Consider the following 19,318-nt stretch of genomic DNA (forward strand, 5'->3'; position numbering starts at 1 on the left):
TAAAATAATTTAAAAAACGTTAATCCTAGAACATTATGCATATAAATCTATCACTAAATATATAGCTACTATTTCATATTTGGCTTGTAATGTAATTTAATGTAAATTAGACTATTTTCCGCGCTCAGCCTTTCTTCATATTTGATTTTTAAATTTCTCAAGTAATATTTCTGTGATAGTTTATTACGAATCTCATTGAAGGATTAACATTTTTGTTCACTATTAGAGTACTTTTTAAATTTAGAAATATTGAAATTATTTAATTACAGATAATAATTAATTAATGTAGCAACATTTTACCATAAACGCATTTGAGCTCAGCAAGTTATATAAAATGAGTCTTATTTTTAGCAGTATAATCTGGCATATTTTCATGCAGTCCTCCCCTGCAAATCGTTGTTGTTGATTCCGGTGGATTCGTCACGATGGCCCAACTGACCTGATTATATCCTCACCCAGTATCCTTTACTGGTACATCGCCACCTTATCTAATAACGCATGCGGGGTTTCTATTTTATTTTTATCTCTTAAAAAAGTCTTATTTGTGTGTAAAACAAGTTTTGTCACTTCCCTGGTTGTTTGTATTATTTTTACAGCAATCTAAGTAAAATTGTATAACATAATAAAACTTAGAAGTATATTTAATCACATGGTAGTTGTAATGTTTTATGAAAGGATTTCTTTCAACGAAAAAATAAAATTGTGAGGGTCATTTAAAGTCAACCCGGCTCGATGGAATAGTGGCGATGGCAATTCGTGACTATTTGAAAGTTGGCTTTAGTTTGAGCATACTGTTGGTATAACAGAAATAAACGGCGTTGCTCAGTGCCTTGCGTTTGATACTGCTGTTCGCTGCCGCGTAGTCAGTCTCGACCGACCCTAATTACGTGCACAACTTTATTTTTTAGTTGATAGGATTTTTTGTAGCGATTTAGGTACATTATTAAATTTGTTATGGAATTTAGGTGTAAAAGATTAGCGGAGGGAAGAGGGAGTATAGTAAATTTATATTTATTATACTCTTGAGTTATTGTCGAATCATAAATGTGTTCCTAATTATAAGTAATATTATCAACAACAAATTCACGATGAGATTCGATGGTAAATAAAAGAAAGGTGTACCGAATTTTTCCTGAAACAATTATCGTGAGAATAAATATATTATTGTTTTTAATATCCTTTTTAATTTACATGATTCTATTTGGAAAGTATCAATAAGAAATTGTCATCCCTTAAAATAGAACTGTAATTCGAACGACTTTACGATAAATTTTATATATTTATTCAAAGTGAAGCGTAAAAATGAATTAAAATATAAGGCGTCACTGTTAAGCATACTTCTTTAAGTTAGAAATGTCTGTTTGAATAACTGGATTTTATACAAATACAAGTTAATTGCAATTGTTTATTAATATAATGTTATTATTGTTAAAGATTCTGTGCATTAATTTACGTGTAATCTTTAGTGACCAATATAAGAATAACTTTTGATAAAATATCATTTTATTGATCTTGATGAACTGTCCTGTGTTAAATAAGAACGAAAATATGAAAATTAACAATGGATTTACACAGACAAGGGACAACTTGTCCGAGGAGGAAAAAACCTCCTTGATAAGTGGGATGTTAGACTATTAAATATATATGTATAGGTCCATAGCGACACGGAAGCTATTATAGTTTTACTTTATCTTGTATAGTCAACTTATTGTACATAATTATGATGTGTAGTCCGGAATTTTAAGAAAAATAAGGCTTCACCTACCTTGCAGGTTGTTCACTTCACTGACGTCGACTTACTTTATGTAAGTAAATGCTTTCTTTTTTCTTTATATTTTTATTTATAAGCGCTGTATCTTTATATATATAAGGGTCTATAATCTACAAATATTTTATTATCATAATTTATAGGTATTTTCAACTCAACACTTCTTATCGCAATTCTGTAAATAAACTATGTACTTGTTATTATGCAATTTAGAATGGAAATGTTGACAAACTATTTGATGGAAAGTGGTAACCGTCGCCTATAGACATGAGTACTGACCATGGACATAATAGAGTATACTGTTTCGCCCATGATACTCCCCCTGCGTTGCCACTCCTGAGGACTCAGGTGTTATTCCTCTGTGTTAAATCACTGCTATATTCCACCCTTCAAACCGAAACACATCCATGCAACAACTGCTTTACGGTAGAAACACGAATGGGACAGTGGTGCTCCAAGCATATGATTTTTGTACAAAGTCTCCCTCTAGTTTTGTCTATAGACACAAACTGCAACATTGAGACATTGAGTAATTCGACGCACATGTTATTTTTCAGAATGGAAATTATTGTTTCATTTAATTCATTATCATATAGTGAAGTTCTTATTTTTATTCACTATTATAAAACGTGAAAGTGATTTTAAAAGCAATCAATTAATATTGTATTCGGCATTATTTGTTATTGAAAATGAAATATAAATTATGATTTCGAGGATAAGAGCGAACGAATAGAGACTTGAACGCAGCGTGATAAAGTTTCTATACGCTTGCATTGTAGTTTTCGTAAAGTGACCCCCTACTAGATGGAGTGATGACATTAAATGCATTGATGGATGTCAGTGGATAAAGGTGGCTCAGGAGCGTTCCTTATGGCAGTCTATGGGGGAGGCCTATATTCAGCAGTGAATAGTGGCTAATATGATAATATGAAATATTCCAAACTTACTACTTTTCATATATTCCCATTCAGAGCTAGCAGACTATCGGTTAGGTATTATGTCTCTATATTTTGTTAGTGGTGGGCACCTTGCTATGCGTAAACAAGCAGAACCCGGGTAGGGCTCCATTCCCTGTCGGGCTATGTTACGAAATGAGTTTTTCTGATTCTGAATCGGCACTTGTCTGGGTGTTCTAGGTTGTGTTCAGATGTCCGGTGCTTGGTTTCTCATAATACCGAATAAAGCTTGAGTATTAAACGATTGGTGTGATTGCGGCACATAGACTTAGTAAAACATACCTACTATGGAGACAGGGGGCGGGGTTATTATTGCAGACTACCAGTCTCATTGCTAGCGATAGGTCGACCTCCTCGTGGTCCCCCCCTGGAAACCATCGTGTTGAATTCCAGGTGTATTCATCACGATAGGCTAACTGACCTACGTTTTAATTCTCACCTATCTTCCCTCTTTGGTGCCCTGCTAGTGTATACCGTTAGCGCAGGCAGAGTTACGATTTCATTATCATCCATTAAAAAAAACTACGGTAGCAAATGTACTCAAAACTTGTACAAAGCCTCCACTCTGCTAACCTAAGTACTTTATATTAAAAATAAATATAAAAGGCTAGATAAATAAAACAAAAGAATAAAAATAAACTACTGGCAAAACCCCCGTTATGCGGGAGGTCTATGTTCAGCAGGGGACAGTTAAAAGACAAAACAGTTAAAGACGGCTGATAAGAGGAAATAAAACAGGTCATCACCTGAGATGACCCGTATTCACGACCCGAGCATAATGATATTATTGTAATAAATAAATCATTATCGAATACTGAATTCTTATAATACCTTGATAAAATTATATTCTGATTGGTTGTTATTTGACCTTTTTTTCTTTGCCTGTGTATTGAAGTAATTATGGTCTCGTAAACCATAGATGTAGTATAACGTAAGTCTAATACAAACGCAATACTTACCTATTTATTCGAATACCTTGTCAAATTATTGTTGTTAACAAGTCACATAATTTGCACTCGGATGATAATATATTTGATTTAAAATTATCGTATCTTAACCTTCAATATAAAAAAAAAAAACAGTAGTCACATATTTCACTTTTAAATATGGCCAGTGGTGATACTTCGTTGCTTTCAAAACACATGACTTTTTCAAAATCAAAATTACCACTCATCGGGGCCTTAATTGATTATATGGACACCAGCCTTGATTATGTACGGCGGAAGACCTTCGCTCAAGCTGAGAAACTCCACGCCAAAGCCTCCAGAGCCACGCTCTCGGCGACTTTCATGGCGGCTGTGTGTTTTGTTTTGGGAACAATTTGCAATGTTAAACTCGAAGTGGTGAAGTTTGATGAAGATCCACTTCCTAATGATCTCCACGTCATGTTGATGAGTAAAAATGACAAATTATATATTGATGATATTGACGTATCAAGTGAGTTTTTCCTATTGATGTATTTAAGATTATTTTCCAGAGTGGGTCTGGCCTCTTATAATAAAAATAACTATTATTCGTTTGGAATGTGGTCTGTACAAGAAAGACGAAAGCTACCAGATACAAGGGAAATACTAGCATTTTTTTTAATGGATGATAATGAAATAGTAACCCCACCCGCGGTATCGGTATACGCCGGCGGGGCACCAGTGAAGGATGATAGATGAGGATGAAGTAGGTCAGTTAGCCCATCGTGACGAATTCAAGAAGAATTTTTCACGATGGTTTCCAGGGGGAACCACGTGGAGGTCGACCTTATAAGGCATATTGCTAGCAATGGGGCTATCAAACTCCATTGCTAACAATCTCTTTCCCCCCAATACTAGCATTAGATAAAGCAAAACTTTTAAAACGTTTAACTATTATACGGATTCTAAATAGAAAAAACTTAGTTTATGCCAATTTTCTTGGGGCAGATTTAATTTCTAAAAGTAAAACATTCCAGTGTTTGATAAACAATTTTAGGGTGGGCACGGCTCATTAGTAGATACTTATTTACTATAATGACAATTCATAAAATTGCAGAAATTATGTGGTGCATTGAAGCGTCTGATACACTCGTCATGTTGATCAGCTGTCTTCTTATATGGAATTCGTCTAATGTGGTTCGTAAAATTATGTATGGTTTTAAAAACAAAATAATAAAGTGTCGAAACGTTGTTTTACATACGCACATAGATAATCATTATTAATATTATGTGAAAGTGTGTTTGTTACCTCATTAGCATCTAAATGGCTTAGTTAATCACTATGAAATTTGGTATACACGTACCTACTATATGAGATCGAGGCTATAGGCTACTTTTTACCCCAATCAACGAATATATCCCGGTCATGCGAAGTCGCGAGTAAAAGCTTGTAATATAGTTTAAACTAAGTATTTTGAAATTTATTAAATCTAACCAAAATTGTTAAAAATAAATTTGTTTGCAAGCTAGGAATCCCCGATTTACGCAAAATATAATAAAATACTAAATCTACTAATCCTTAACGTAAATATTTTTTTTAGTAATTATAAATAAGATTAATGTCCTTCATTATCAGTACCAGTTACTTATGAACACTGTCGTATTTAGTGCCTAATGAATTAGTCACGATGAGCCAACTGATTTAATTACTGATCCATTTTCACCTCTCATACCTCAGTAGTACATCGCCAGTGTGAATTAATAGCAGCAGAGGTCATAATTCCATTTTATCTTTTAAAAAAGCTAGGTATCTTCAAGTTGTAGGAAATAATTATTGAGACAAATTAACCATGTTAATGCAACACATAAGAGTTAATTAACATTTATTAATAAACATGTACAGTTGTGTAACTTACATATGGAATAACAGAGTTCTGTAATATATTAGTTCGAACACATGATGAATCACTTCAGATATACAAATAGACTTTAAACTTTAACTACAGCCTTGCCGAAATTTTCACCTGCTAGCATACCAGTAAATGCCTTGTAGAGATTATCAAAGCCTTCTGTGATGTGTTCTCGAGCTTTCAATTTCCCACTTAGAATCCACTGAATAATATCAGCGAACGCTTCAGGCCACCGTTCCCTCCACCGGCTTACGATAAATCCTTCGACTTTTAACTGTCTGAAAACTACGGCAGGTTGTAAAATAGTCGCTTTGGGTAAATTATCTAGATTATCATTGTATGAGCTGATACTTCCACAGACAGATACTCGTCCAAACACGTTCATCTGATTTATAATAACGCTGCTCAACTCTCCGCCGACGTTGTCGAAATAACAATCTACACCTTTCGGAGCGGCATTTTTTAGAGCTTTGGCGACATCTGCAGTTTTATAATTGATGGCCTTGTCGAATTTTAGTTCTTTTTCTAACCATTGCACCTTATCGTCAGAGCCAACGAATCCAATCACTTTGCAACCTTTAATCTTAGCTATCTGGCCTACTATAGATCCCACAGCGCCCGCAGCACCTGACACAACTACCGTTTCACCAGGTTTAGGCTTGCAAATTTCTAGAAAACCAAAATACGCGGTTGCCCCCGGCATTCCCACAGCTCCCACGCCTAGAGAGTTTGGTAATCCGTGTAAGTCAGGCAATTTGTAGGTAGTCTCAAGGAGTTCTGTGTTTAATTTTGGATTAATGATTGTGTAGTTTCGCCATCCTTTATGTGAGACTACTCGACTACCAACTGGGTAATCGGGATTCTTGCTTTCTTGCACCAATCCGACTTGATAACTAAACTGATCGTAAGGTACATTTACTTGAGAATTGTATGCTCTCAAATACGGGTCCACGCTGATCCATTCCGCTTTTACTAGAATTTCATTGTCCTTCAGTGGAGGTAATTCCTCTTCGACTACTTCAAAATCGGACAATTTCGGTACGCCTTGAAAATAATCCTTTACTACGTATTTTCTAGCTTTCACCATTGTGAATATGATGTTAATTTATTGCTGCAAACAAAAAATAAATTTAGATTATGCACTTTAAAAAAAAAAAAAAAACTATTGTCTATACAGTGTATTGGAACTGCGCCTTTTAAATAAAAACCAGGTAAGGTCCATATCATGACTGACATGACATATGTAATCAGACCATATTTTACAACTGTTACTTTAAAATAATAATAATTACATAGGTACATATTTTAAACAATGTAAATGATAAATTTTTAGGTCTCTATTTGATGCAATATTTTCATTACATACCTACTTAGATACTACTTTAACTAGAAGTTTACAGATCCAAGTTCAAAGTGGAATATTTAATGCCGACTTGTTTTTGACCGATTGTATTTAATGTGGAGAATAAATTATTATGTACCGACATACCTATTTATGAATCGTTCCACTTGTTTCTAGTAACTAGGTATCTAAGCATTTTTTCGACATCGACTTCTTGTAGCTAGTCGGATTGGATTCCGAATCCGATTTTAATGATTATATTATCTATTATTTAATCAAAATATTTCACAATACCTACATGTATGACTGTGATAGTCTAAAATTTTATTTCCATACCTAGAGACGAGACGTTTGTTTGTAAAAAAATATTATAAGTAGGTATCTAGTTAATTGATTTTTACTGTTTTTAAAGACATTTTAGCTCAAAAGTTTTAAAACGTTTACTTTTGTGGATATCAATAAAGTTAAGTGATACCCGTCTTGTACCTATTATTATTCAATTTCTCTAGTATGAATGTCTGCTTGCTTCCAATTGAGGACCGTTATTACCAATTTGTTATTCATAGTAACTGAACTGACCTTAAAATCTCAAATTTAAAATTACGATTTTTTAATCTTAAGTATGTAACTGTGTACTACTTAAATACAATAATGACACACATCTTTTTGCCATGGAACACAATCTTGAATTATTTTTAACAAATATAATAAATGTAACAAAAATATAATAAAATCCACCTGTGTACATTTTCGTTATAATCTAAATATGTATATTAAAATAAATGTACAAAAGTATATAAATAAAACTAATGTTTACAACTTTGTTTTCGTAATGGCCGTGAATTACCATAACAGTTTTTATTAATGCAGTTATTTATAAACCAAATCGTTACTAGTTTCCTTGGTTCTAAATAAAATCTTTAATTCTTACAAAAATTTTTAATTCCGGGAATATCTTAAGTCACCAAGGGAACAATGCATAATACGCCCGTATAAAAAAGATCTCGAAACAAAACTCAATAGGCAGGTATATATAGCTGGGCCGGCTAGCGCAGGAATCATGGAGTAATTATTAATTTCCTCTTATACAGAAATGTCCTGTCCACGAGTGGGACATTAGTGGGTTATTATACATTTGAATGAACAGTTAAATAAGTATGTTAGCACTTACTGTTTAAAATAATTTTAAAATCACTTTTGCTCTTTCGTTTAATGAACCGGTCCAACTGAGCTATATTTCACACAACACACGCGACAATAACCGGCTAGCAACTGGCAAGGCGAACGCGAAGTGGTCTTGGGTTGAATCTTGACGAATGAGTTATTGAATTACGTCAAAGTTAGAAAATAGTGTTGCTACCTGTTTGTATCCGTAATTCCACATTGCGTTAAAATTATAGAATTAAGAGATGTACATACATTCAAGCGTGACAAATATAAAAACAAGATTTAGCTTCATTGATGTCAGTGTCATTAATATCTTTAACTTTTAATTATCTATTACTGAGCATAAGGCTCACTTATAGATTACCAAAAGGTGCCAATTTGTCACTGCATTTAGAAGGATGGTTCTACACTGCATTTCATTGTACGAAATTGGCCCTCGAGTACTAACCCTGTTTTTGATGTGGAAAAATGAGTTTTTTTTTTATCGATTTTTCGAGCTATTTGCCGATTTATTGCTGTTTTAACTTGTTTTTGACTTGGGACATATAGATCACTTGGTAATTTTTTTGTAAATATCCTTTTTGAGTTATAAGACGCTTAATTTGTTTTTAAAAAAAAAATAGATTGCCTCTGATATTTACAAATTTGTCTAATTAGTCGTTACAATAATAAAATTGTAGGTTAAAAGTCTATAATATGTAATAACTAGTTTAACTTACGTGTAATTTGGCTGAGAAAGATTGTAAATTTTTTTTTAGTTAATTTTTTACATATAATGTTTAATTACGAACTATTTAACAATAAGTTAGTCATTTATATATGGGTCTTGCCAACATTACTAAGTAATAATAGTACTTATATTCTGGTATCCATATTCCGGCGCACACTGATGTAACACGAGTGCAATGAAAGACTACTATTGTTACACAAACACATGCAAGAAAAAATGTTCGCGAAACATGAAATGAAACTACAAATAATCGTAAATTGCTGACATAATAAAATCCATTTCTAGAATGTTACTATATTTTATAGGCAGTAAAAGGAAGGAGTCCATTGTACCATGATATTATTTTGTCGTCAAACTTATATAAATGTGCCAAATTTTAGCATAATAGGACACCAGTAAGCGATTTAAAATTGATTGTAAATTTTGAACAGAAAACACGTTACCTATGGAAATAAAAACTTGTAATATGAAGGTTGTGTTCCAAAAAAAGGCTTCAATTTTGACAGAATCAGGTATTTTGATCTTAAAATTAAACTATTGAACCGATTTTGATAAAATTCCTATAAGGCTAATCTGTAAGTATATCATTTCAGATAAAAAAGATTTTTCCAAATTTGTTTACAACTGACGGAGTTATAAAAAAACTGACGTAGATAAATATAAAAAAATTCAACCGAATTGAAAATCTCCTTTTTGAAGTCGATTGAAAACAAATCGTATATGTAATTGCAGTCGTGAATAAATTTATATATTTATTGAAATTTGCTATCGAAGTATGCAAATTTTTTGCTGGTCATCACATAAAATCGTATAGTCATCATAGATAATATTCATTACAGTCATTATGGCACTAAATGACGTCATGGACGCAATAAGTGTGAACATATACGTCTAATAACCAGGTGCGATTTGTATGATACGAATCATTAGTCATTGTTGTAATGTACAGTTAGTGTTCATTTTGCTAATTAACTTAGTACCGAGGTACCCATTGAAATGAAAATTACTCCGAAAGGTTTTGGGCTTGATGTCAAATGATTTTTTTTAAAAGGATAATGGAACGTATGACATATTTATCTATATTCTGTTACTAACTGTATATTATATTAGTCCCATAGAAATTTTATCAAAATTCGTTCAATATTTTAGTTTTTAAATAAAATTACTGGTTTTTCACAATTAAGTCAGTTTATTTTTATCGAACGAACTTATAAGTGAAGTTAGATTGTTATTAAATGTGTGTCGTCTGAACAAATTACAATCTAAATTAATATTATAAAGAGGAAATATTACATTTTTTGTTTGTAGAATCGATGACCGACGGGAAGAAAGGTTCTTGAGTGGTGACCCGTACGGGCAAACGCAGTGTGACGATCTCTTACTAGATGGCGTGATGACCTCAAATGCATTGCAGGAAATTAGTAGATGTAGGTAGCTCAGGACCGTTCCTTATGGCAATCTATGAGGGCGGCCTATGTTAAGCAATGGACAGATAATGGCTGAGATGATGGTGATGAATGGATAAATCTATAAACTTATTCAAAAAATATTTAACCGATTTTAAAAGTTCTTTTGCTTATAGAAAGCATCAACGAGTAACATGGGCTGAATTAAAATTCTAAAAATTATGCGCTGCCGACGCTGGCTGCTTGTAAAGTAATTTATTTATATTTGTATTTAAACAACACTACTGGGGAAAAATATTTATATTATGGTAGGATCTTTTAGAATTTAAAGATTATGATTGCTTACAGTTTTATGTTTCATCAAAATTTCATCATTGACGAGAAAATAGTTTTTAGGATAAATATTTATCACAAGCAATATTTTTTTATATTCTGTATTGAAATAATAGAAATAAATGAAACGAAACAAATATTACAATAAATTTATAATATAAATAAAAATAAGTCATTACATGATATTATTTCTTACATTCCTAAGTCATTCATTTCTCCGTCGTGTTGTGTTTTATTGTTTTATTTATATTTATACTTTGACTACAGCTTTTCCAATATTTTCACCCTGCAACATTCCGACAAATGCATTGAATATATTATCAAAACCCTCTGTGACATGCTCCCGAGCTACTAATTTCCCGCTTTCAATCCATTGAACAATATCAGCAAATGCTCTTGGCCATTGATTGCGCCAACGGTGTACTATAAAACCTTCAATTCTTAATTGTTTCGCTACTATTGCTGGTTGCAGTAAATTCGCCTTGGGTGTATTATTAACATCTTCATTATATGCACTAATACTTCCGCACACGGCGACGCGTCCGAACAAATTCATTTGATATATTATTGCACTGCTTAAATCGCCACCTACGTTGTCGAAATAGCAATCTACTCCGTTCGGGGCAGCTTCCTTCAGAGCTTGAGCAACATTCGCAGTTTTATAATTAATAGCTTTATCGAATCCGAGTTCTTTCTCCAGCCATTGTACTTTATCATCTGAGCCAGTGAAACCTATCACTTTGCAGCCTTTGATTTTCGCAATTTGACCCACAATGGAACCAACAGCTCCCGCAGCGCCAGTCACGACAACTGTTTCTCCAGGTTTAGGCTTGCAAAGTTCTAAAAATCCAAAGTATGCTGTTGCTCCTGGCATACCAACAGCACCAACACCCAATGAATTAGATAAACCTCGTAAATCAGGCAACTTGTATATAGTCTCCTCTGCAGTAATTTCTTTTGGATATATAACTGTATAATTAGACCATCCTTTATGAGTAACCACTCTAGTTCCAATTGGATAATCAGGGTTTTTACTTTCTTCGACCACGCCGACTTGGTAACTGTACTGATCATAAGGAACTGCTGTCCTTCTGTTGTATGCACGAAGGTAAGGATCTACACTGATCCATTCAGCTCTTACAACAATCCCTCCAGCTTTTATTGGTTGCAAAATTTCTTCAACTATATCATAGTCCTCAGGTTTTGGCAAACCTTCGAAATATTTCTTCACTACGTATTTTTTTGCTATGACCATTGTAGAATTTGTTGACTTTATAATAATATATCAAAAAAGTATTTATCTGCGAACAAAAAAGTAAATTATAAGTATTAAATTTATTATAAAATTATATTATGGTCGAATCTTATATTCAGAAGTTGACTGTTAGTGGTTTATATGATCTATATACTAGGGTTGGGTTTTGTTGTAGTCTCCATAATATCACATATGTTGTTGGATATCATACAATTTATACTATCGTTAAAGGCACCATTCACTAATTCTTACACGTCGCCTCTTTTATAGGTGAAGTTAAAAATTTCGTATTATTTTGGTCGTGTTTTATATTAGAAATGTGCATTAGATAAGATAGAAACACAAGAACGCACTTTTATTACTGTGTCTCGGGTAGATCTAAAACATACAGTATTTAAATAAATATAATCACTAAAATCTAGTAAATCTTTCGTAAAAAAGATACAACATTAGAAATAAACTGTTAAAAGCAATTTAATATTAAACTCACTTTAGGAAGAGATATTACAACACTGATAAACGTGCTAACTGTACTAGTGTCGATGAATATACTATTGGGTAAAGTAAAAAAATATGTACACAAGTGTTATATATAGATAACATATCGCATCATATTAGGTATTACAATATAACATCACTATCGACCGTTGTTCAAAGTTTAAAGATAGAAACTAATCTTTGAGAGAAACTAGAATTTGTCAGGTGTCGAATTTGTAATAGATATATCGTATACAAACCCTTAGTACTTCTGTCTAGCACTAGAACTAAATTTAATTTTTACTCTTTTATTAAAATCCGTGAATGCGTTATGGCTAACGCTGTTAAAACAGATAAATCTACTTATTGAAACCTGTTTCCAAAGACTCGCTCTTTACCATATTACGTCATTGATTGAAAAGTGTTATCAATATATTTTTATATTTCTAGAATTTTTACAATATCTTTAAAAGATAGACAATCTTAATGGGTAATAATTTATCACTTTTATAGTATCTTTTATATAATAGTAATAAATGATTTTGTGCATGAGTTAGTAATTTGGTTATCATTATGTTGTCGAAAATTATTACTTTTTAACCGATTGAATAAAATAAGCATGTTCTATATTCGACTGTATATAGTTTTTGATTTTTTTTATAACTGTAGGTATCTAAATGAAAGCCTATTTTCGTGAGTATAGTATTTCTAATTGTTGGTTAAATACCGAATAAAGTTGATAAAATGGGTAATTAAAAGTTTTAGGCACGAGTATTAAAATGTTTTAGGAGTGAAATAGCCCAAATAGTCAAGTAAATTATTTACCATCACTTAGCCACCTTATATCATCGCACCGTTCGCCATCGACAGGGAATTCACCCTCACAAACTAGAAACTAAATGGTCGCGTACGGTGCGGTTTTAGAGTTTTCTTCCCCGAATGCTCGGGCTGTGAAATGAGCTACTTGTTAAGGTGTTTTCTAGAGGTTACAGTATTAGGTTCTTCCAAAGGGGTATATTAACGTCTCTTCAGGGCGGACGTAACATGCCTAGTGTTACAGGCCTCCATAGGCTACAATGACCGTTTACCATCAGATGGACTGTCTGTTAGTTTGCTACCTTCGCGGTATAAAAAAATAGCTCAAGGCCAAGGTACCTTATAGTTTGAGCTTAGGCTAATAGTTATAATAAAGTTCGGATTCATCTTTCAATTGATGATTTATTATTTGATTCGATTAATTTGATTGATGCATTATAACGATTTTCAAAAATCATCCTAATTTTTGACAAAGGAGCAAACATCAAATGAGGGATATTTAGATACCAAAATTTGTAATTTATGCTAAACCAAAACAACGATAAAATATAGCTAATACCAAAAAAAAAAAAAAAACATTTATTAATCAGTAGGAAATATACACAGACAAAAACATCGTGTTTTATGAATTTATTGAAATTAAGTATAATATTTTTACAATATTAATTAATATCTCAATAAATATAGTTAATAAGAATACAATAATATGACATTAATCTGTAAGGTCAATTTAGGAATAAAATTATCGATTTAAAAAAAAAGATTATCTATGTTGCGGTATGCAGGGATAGTATACATATATTAAAATGTATATATTTTAATTTAAATACGAACAACAGCTTTTCCGAAATTATCACCGTTTAACATACCAATGAATACATCAAATAAATTATCAAATCCTTCACTAATATGTTCCTTTGCTTTCAACTGACCACTCTCGATCCATTTCACTATTTCAACGAATGCTTCATTCCATTGTTCAAGGCTCCAATTCCATATCAAAAATCCCTCGACTTTTAGCGATTTGAATAATATAGCAGGTTGCACTAACGTTACTTGCGGTAACTGGTTCGCACTTGAGTTGTACGAGCTGATACTACCAACGACGATGACCCTTCCTTTATAATTCATCTGGTACATAATTGTACTGCTTATTTCTCCACCGACGTTGTCAAAATAGATGTCCACCCCATTTGGAGCAGCTTCTTGTAGTGCTTTTTCAATATTCACAGACTTGTAATTAAATGCTTTATCGAATCCAAGTTCTTCCTTTAACAATTGAGCCTTTTTATCCGATCCTGTAAAACCTATTACATTGCAACCCTTAATCTTTGCTATTTGGCCCACCAAAGAACCGACTGCTCCACCGGCACCAGTAATAACAACCGTCTCACCAGGCTTAGGTTGTCCGGTTTCTAGAAATGCCAAGTAAGCAGTTGCCCCGGGCATTCCTAGCGCACCAACTGCCAGCGAAGGTGACAGATTGCCTATGTTAGGCAATTTGTAGTGTCTGTTTTCAGGACTGGGGAATGGCGCGCTCATGTTCACTACACTATAATTGCACCAACCTTTGTGGCTGACTATTCTTGAGCCGACCGGATGGTTGGGATCTTTAGATTCCTGAACTACGCCAACTTGAAAAGCGAATTGATCGTACGGCACTGGGTAAGCACTATTGTATGCACGAAGGTAAGGATCCACGCTGATCCATTCGGTTTTGACGAGGATCTCTCCATCCTTTAGAGGAGGTAGGTCTTGTTCTATGATGCTGTAGTCGCTGCGTTTAGGTGAACCTTGAAAACGGTTTTTCACCACGTATTTCCGTGCCCTCACCATATTCGTTGTTCCAGCGTTAATTGTAGAATGACAATGATAAAATTAAAAAGAAACATGCCAGATAAATATAATTATTATATCTTACTGTGTTATCGATGTTTGTGTGTTGAATATTATTAAAGTGAAGAGTAAAAGTATTTTTTGTAAATTAATTTTGTAGTAATATATTAAATGCAAATGTTCGCAATGATGGATGGCTGGAAGGACAGACGGATGGAGTTTTTGTGTGAAAGCAAAAAGTCCTGAACGGATTTGAATAAACTTTGATACACGGCTAGATTATTTATAACTTAGCACATATAATACTTTATATAATGTTGGGAATTAAGCGTAAACAAAAAGTAGACGGCATTAGTGTTTTTGTTTTATGATATGAAAAAAAAATGCAATTTAGACAACGCGTGTCGAATTAGTCAGTATAATAAAGTACAAATTAATGTAATAAAAATAATAAACAAGAAAATGATATCATCATATCAGTTTTTAAATGTACATTCCTGAACACATGCCTTCTTCATATAAGAGGGATTTGGAAATAGTTAAAACGCAAGGCGGGTTGGCACCCGCAGTTTGGCTTTGGTGATGTTTTAAGAGGTACGCTGCTGCTCGTTCTCCGACTAATCCTAATACTAAGTTCTCGTAGTTGTCTCTTGCGACACTCACAGAAAAAAAGAGATGGCTCATTCTATGTCGGGATTTTTTTATATGGGTGATAATGGAATGGTAACCCCACCCGCGCTATCGGTATATACCGGTGGGGCACCAGTGAGGTAAGGATGAAGCAGGCCAGTTAGCCCATCGTGACGAATTCAACAAGAATTGTTCACAATGGTTTACAGGGGGAACCAGGTGGAGGTCGACCTATTAGAGCATATTGCTAACAAGCCTTTTCCCCCTTTATGTCGGGATTAAGGGTGTTTTTAAATGAGTAGGTATTTATAATACTACTTAGATACTATCAACAGTAACTAAGTACTTATTAAAACAAAACGATGAAAATATGTATATGATTGAAATATTTACTGAAGTAAAAGCCAGGTGCGTTTGTTGGACTACGGAATCCTAAAGACGAATTATATTATCACATACCTAGTTGTGAGTATAATTTTGGTAGTATTTATACCTATCTAATATAAGTGATAAAAATGTAGTGAGATAAACCCGCGCAACGTAGGTATGTGGACTTAGTACCTATATTACTAATACTAGCTGACTGGGGGAGAAGGATTGTTAGTAATGCGGACTACCAGTCCCATTGCTAGCAATATACCCTATCAGGTCAACCTACACGTGATTCCTCTAGAAGCCATCGTGCTGAATTCCAGATGTATTCATCACGATGGACTGACTGACCTGCTTTTTCATTCTCACCAATCATCCCTCACTAGTGGAGCACTAAAAAGTGGTTTTTTAAATATTTTTTTTAATACATCACATAATACATAAGTAAAGAAACTCATAAAACGGATACGTTTGTTTGCGCTAACCTTGAAACCTAGTTTTTCGGTCTCTATTTCAATTTTGAAGATAGTAGAATGTTGTTTGAAGCGAAACTGAATCAGGCCATATAATACCAGACTTAGAAAATTCTATATGATTTTTATACATAGAGCCCCTGCCGTAAGCCAGTATTGACGGGGGAGGACTGGGTTTTTTTTTTCAATGGATGATAATAGAATGGTAACTCCGCTTGCGCTATAGGTATACGCGGGGCACCAGTGAAAAATGATAGGTGACAATGGAAGCAGGTCAGTTAGCCCATCATAATGAATAACACAATAATTAACCACAATGGTTTTTAGGGGGATCCCCTTGGAGGTCGACCTGATAGGGTATATTGTTAGCAATGTGGCTAGCCCAATTATAAACAATCCTTTCGCCTCCCTGCTTTATTATATTAGCATAGATTATGTTAAATATATTTTTTTTTTAATTCCAGAGGTCACCTCTCAGCGAGTACTTGTACTTACCATGGTTGGGGGCTACTTTACGTGGCTTGTTCCTTCGTCAAGCGCCGACTGCGGGTGCCTTGCTCTATACCATGGCAGTCATCAATGGGAACGTAAACCTATTGTTTTTGACTGCATTTTCCTTTTTGTTCTGTAAGTATATATTTAATAACTTGTTCGTTCCGTATGTGATGCCCTTTGGTATTAAGAGCTTAATAAATTGTCATGAAGTTGGCATAGTGTCTACAAACATTTAAAAGGTTGACAACGTACAAGAAACATTTTTCGTATTTCTATATTCATTTGCCACCGTAATGGTATGAAAAAAACAATCGGATGACTCTTGGTCATGACCAGTTAGTTGTAAATGTTTGTGTTTGTATATGTTTTTTGTTTAGTTTTTATTTTTTTTTTTATTTTTGAAACTGGAATGGTAAATTTATTTACATTATCGATATACGCTAGCGGATCACGATTGAGAGATGATAGATGAAAATGAATGCAGGTCTGTCGGCCCATCGTGAAGAATTTGACAATAATTAACTACGATGGTTTCCAGGGGAAACTGCATGGAGATCGATCTGATAGGGTATATAACAATGAGACTGTTAGACCCCATTACTAACAATTCCTTTCCTATACATCCTATACGTTTGTTGAGGTACGTCTGTCTCATTCGTGTTAGCAACTGTATAATGTTACATGGCTGTGTTTTAGGATAACGCAGAGAATTACAGGATATGTACATAAGCATAACATTAAAGTCCTCAGGAATGGTAACTCATGAGGGGTGTCAAGGACGTCTCAGTTAGTATATTTTGCGGTGTTCATTCATAGCCGTGTAGTCCGGCATAAAGTTGGCCATCCATCTCTTTTCCGTGAGTGTTGGCGACTAAGAGAGCTTATGGTGGAGAGTTGGGCAGCTGCGTCCCTCTTAAAATATCTTTAAAGCTTAACTGCGGTTGTCAATTCATCTGCCAAGTGTGGCAACTACTGGCAAACACCCCCAAGGGGAGGCTTATATTCAGCAGTGAGCAGTTAAAGGCTAATATGATGATAATGATTCCCGTCTGTACGTGTGATTATCAGCTTCTATTAAGTTTGTTTATATGCTACTCTAAGTATCATAAAAAATATTTAATTTTAATCTTATCATATCAATATGGTAAAATCGAAAAAGCATCGACTGTACGTAGGATATATTTATGAAAATTGATATTGTAGTAATGTGGCGGCAGGTTAAAAACCTTTTTTGTAACATTAAATGCAATATCTATTTGTTTAAATATTTTATTCTTTTTACTTTTTATTACAACTATGTTTCCGAGTCGCAGCGCAGCAGAGAGAGAGACCAGAGTAGATTACAAAGCATAGCCTAATATCCACAGATTATTACATCTGTTTCACAGATAATATATTAGGTACTTAACAAAAATTGATATAATGTATCTTAATAAATGCGATAGAAGCTACAATAAAAATTATTAGAAATTTAGTCTGTCTGCATGTTTGTTCCGGTGTCATTTAAAAATATTGCACTAAATTGTATACGGTTTTCACACTTACACACTTGCCTAACTTAACACGTAGAGTACTTTACGTGTACTGATACATGTGGGCCATGCAGCGGGAGATAACTAGTATAAAATAATGTAATTGTTCCAAGTGCTAGAAGCCCGTCTCTGGCTGGAGATCGCGAGGCTGGTGCGCTTGCGCTGGGAACGACGCGACTCCGTCACAGCGCGAAATTCACAATACGAGATTGAAACCCTTTGGAGTAATGATGACATTCAGAGCATAGAAGTGCGTAATTATATTTATTAGAATTGTAAATGAATTAGAAAATAATTTGTGACTGAATCTATTTATTTTATATGATGTTATGTTTTGCGTTGTTAAATTAATAGTATTCCTATGAAGTTATTTATACCTATTTGTGAAAAAAAAATAATAAAAAAAGGAGGTTTTTTAACAACTCAAAGGTTGTATTTTTTGTTTGTTACCTCATAACTCCGTCAGTTATAAACCGATTTATATCTTGTTTGTCTGCAAGAATATACTTACAATTTGGTGCCATAGAAATTTAGTTTGGAAAGTAAAGAACTAGTTTGCCACAATTAAAGTTTTTAATGTGGATTACAATTTTAATTATTTTGTAGTAGTAGGTGTAATATACATACATACATACATATCTGTCACGCCTGTCTCCCATTAGGGTAGGCAGAAACAATGGAACGCCAAATGCTTCGATTCAAACAAACCTCTTTCGCTTCTTCCACATTCATCAGGGTAGGTGTAATATCTATTATACATATGTAATTAGTTTATTTTTTACCAGCATTAACTTAAATATATTTTAGGGATTACTAAAGCCTTTATAATTCAAATTTTATCGGTTGTTGTTAAGGTACTTAGTCGTATAATTTATATGTTTCTTTTAACTCGAATTTATTTTACAAAATTGCTTT

At 33.6% G+C, this 19,318-nt stretch overlaps 4 protein-coding genes across 4 annotated transcripts; 1 reads left to right on the forward strand and 3 right to left on the reverse strand.

The window, feature by feature from the left end:
- Nucleotides 1-129: 129 nt before the first annotated feature.
- On the forward strand, nt 130-18,911 carry LOC113512919 (uncharacterized). Its single transcript, XM_026896884.3, has 4 exons — nt 130-4,161; nt 4,747-4,826; nt 16,841-17,003; nt 18,517-18,911. Exons 1-4 carry the CDS (start codon nt 3,831-3,833, stop codon nt 18,672-18,674), a joined length of 732 nt encoding a protein of 243 aa, XP_026752685.2. The 5' UTR covers nt 130-3,830; the 3' UTR covers nt 18,675-18,911.
- On the reverse strand, nt 5,496-8,208 carry LOC113512894 (prostaglandin reductase 1-like). Its single transcript, XM_026896854.3, has 2 exons — nt 8,053-8,208; nt 5,496-6,650 (listed from the first exon to the last, which is right to left on the reverse strand). The coding sequence occupies exon 2, from the start codon at nt 6,624-6,626 to the stop codon at nt 5,619-5,621; it is 1,008 nt and encodes a 335-aa protein (XP_026752655.2). The 5' UTR covers nt 6,627-6,650; nt 8,053-8,208; the 3' UTR covers nt 5,496-5,618.
- Nucleotides 10,655-12,397, reverse strand: LOC113512909 (prostaglandin reductase 1-like). The gene is made up of 2 exons (XM_052896426.1): nt 12,263-12,397; nt 10,655-11,818 (listed from the first exon to the last, which is right to left on the reverse strand). Exon 2 carries the CDS (start codon nt 11,770-11,772, stop codon nt 10,768-10,770), a length of 1,005 nt encoding a protein of 334 aa, XP_052752386.1. The 5' UTR covers nt 11,773-11,818; nt 12,263-12,397; the 3' UTR covers nt 10,655-10,767.
- Nucleotides 13,681-14,942, reverse strand: LOC113512884 (prostaglandin reductase 1-like). Its single transcript, XM_052896425.1, has one exon. It carries the CDS (start codon nt 14,899-14,901, stop codon nt 13,888-13,890), a length of 1,014 nt encoding a protein of 337 aa, XP_052752385.1. The 5' UTR covers nt 14,902-14,942; the 3' UTR covers nt 13,681-13,887.
- Nucleotides 18,912-19,318: the final 407 nt, after the last annotated feature.

The sequence above is a fragment of the Galleria mellonella genome, unplaced genomic scaffold, assembly GCF_026898425.1.
Source record: "Galleria mellonella isolate WM207_F2 unplaced genomic scaffold, CSIRO_AGI_GalMel_v1 utg329, whole genome shotgun sequence".
Taxonomy (NCBI): domain Eukaryota; kingdom Metazoa; phylum Arthropoda; class Insecta; order Lepidoptera; family Pyralidae; genus Galleria; species Galleria mellonella.

Coding starts and splice junctions, on each gene's coding strand:
- LOC113512919 (XM_026896884.3), top strand. CDS start 3,831: ATGGCCAGTGGTGATACTTCGTTGCTTTCAAAACACATGACTTTTTCA. Junction 4,827..16,840: donor TATGGAATTCGTCTAATGTG/GTTCGTAAAATT, acceptor TTTTAATTCCAG/AGGTCACCTCTCAGCGAGTA. Junction 17,004..18,516: donor TGCATTTTCCTTTTTGTTCT/GTAAGTATATAT, acceptor AATTGTTCCAAG/TGCTAGAAGCCCGTCTCTGG.
- LOC113512909 (XM_052896426.1), bottom strand. CDS start 11,772: ATGGTCATAGCAAAAAAATACGTAGTGAAGAAATATTTCGAAGGTTTG.
- LOC113512894 (XM_026896854.3), bottom strand. CDS start 6,626: ATGGTGAAAGCTAGAAAATACGTAGTAAAGGATTATTTTCAAGGCGTA.
- LOC113512884 (XM_052896425.1), bottom strand. CDS start 14,901: ATGGTGAGGGCACGGAAATACGTGGTGAAAAACCGTTTTCAAGGTTCA.